The following is a 1567-nucleotide window of genomic DNA, read 5'->3' on the forward strand; positions in this document are numbered from 1 at the left end:
TGGTGAATGCTTCTGACAGATCAGAGGAGAAAGTCACTGTCCATTGGATTTAGTGACAAGGTGCTCATTGGTGAGATATGTGGGAATATCATCAGAATGATATGGGCAGAAACCAGTTGCTGTGGGTTTAGGAATGAATAGGAAAGGAAATGGAGATGGACTTTGTAGATAATTTTTTTCCCCAAATTTTAGCTATATGGAAAGCCCCTGAGCCAAGGCAAGAGCGTGCACAGCCTTCTGGAGCCCAAGCCTGACAGCCATGGCGGCGGAAGGAGGAATGAAATGTGTCAAGGTCTTGCTCTATGTTCTTCTGCTGATCTGTTGTATCTGTGCAGTGGGACTGATTGCTGTGGGCTTAGGGGCCAAGCTCGACGGGAATCAGACCATTAACCGGGAGGCCACCCCTGAATCCCTGGCGCTCATGGTCATCATCGCAATGGGTGTATGCCTCTTCCTGGTGGCCTTTGTGGGCTGCTATGGGGCCTGCAAGGAGGACTTCTGTCTTATGATAGTGCTTGCCTTCTGCTTGGCCCTAATCATGCTGGCGGAGGTGGTTGCGATCGTTGCTGGCTATATGCTTAAAGACAAGGTGATGTCAGAATCTAATAAGGACTTCCAGCAGCTGATACAGAATTATCCAAAAAACAATCACATGTCATCGATTATGGACAGGATGCAGGAATATTTTAAGTGCTGCAGGGCAACTAACTACACAGACTGGGAAAAGATCATGCTCATGACCAAGCAAGTCCCTGGCTCCTACTGTGTCAGCATCACTAAAGGCTGTGGGATTAATTTCAGCATAAAGGAGATGCATGCTGAAGGCTGTGTGAAGACTGGGGTCTGGCTGAAGAGCAAAGCAGTGATTGCAACAGGCTTGAGCATCGCCTTTATGGAGGTCCTGGGTGTTGTCTTTGCTTGCTGCCTCGTGAAGAGTGTCCGATGTGGCTATGATGATGTCAGGGGTCTGGCCTATTCAGCCCGCTTCAACAGGAGAATGGGGTAGTATACTCCAGGTTTTTCAATTAAACATTGTTTTTTCAGACCAAGAATCGTGTTTCAACTCTAAAAGGGGAAAGTAACATCAATAATAGCTGGAAAAGGAATGTGGTGCCCCAAGTTACACAAACTGCAATGTTGAGGACACAGTCCTTTAGACTACCAAGTCTGTCTAAGACTTCTCATGCCAACTATTAATACAAGGAGTTGGGGGTTCAACTACAAAGTTAGAAGTCCATACAAAATCACCCTCACTTCTGACACCAACTGTAACTCTGAAAGTTCCCCAAATACCCCTAAGCTTCAATAATTTGCCAGAAAGATTCACAGAGCTCATTGAAACTTATTATACTCATAGTTTATTACAGGGAAAAGATACAAATTAGAACCAGCTAAATAAAGTAAATGATATGTAGGACAGAGTTTGGGACGGTCATAGGTGAAGCCTCCATTGTTCTTAGGATGTATGACCTCCCTAGTATTAATGTGTGAAAATATGCATGGAGTATTGCCAACCTGTGAAGCTCACCCAGCTGTGGTACCAAAATTTTTATTGGAGCTTCACTAT

General features: G+C 44.9%; 1 protein-coding gene across 1 annotated transcript; it reads left to right on the plus strand.

The window, feature by feature from the left end:
- The first annotated feature begins 259 nt into the window (after positions 1-259).
- LOC120881705 (CD63 antigen-like) lies at positions 260-1006 on the plus strand. Its single transcript, XM_040265359.1, has one exon. The coding sequence runs from the start codon at positions 260-262 to the stop codon at positions 1004-1006; it is 747 nt and encodes a 248-aa protein (XP_040121293.1).
- Positions 1007-1567: the final 561 nt, after the last annotated feature.

Source organism: Oryx dammah, unplaced genomic scaffold, assembly GCF_014754425.2.
Source record: "Oryx dammah isolate SB20612 unplaced genomic scaffold, SCBI_Odam_1.1 HiC_scaffold_23, whole genome shotgun sequence".
NCBI classification, from domain to species: domain Eukaryota; kingdom Metazoa; phylum Chordata; class Mammalia; order Artiodactyla; family Bovidae; genus Oryx; species Oryx dammah.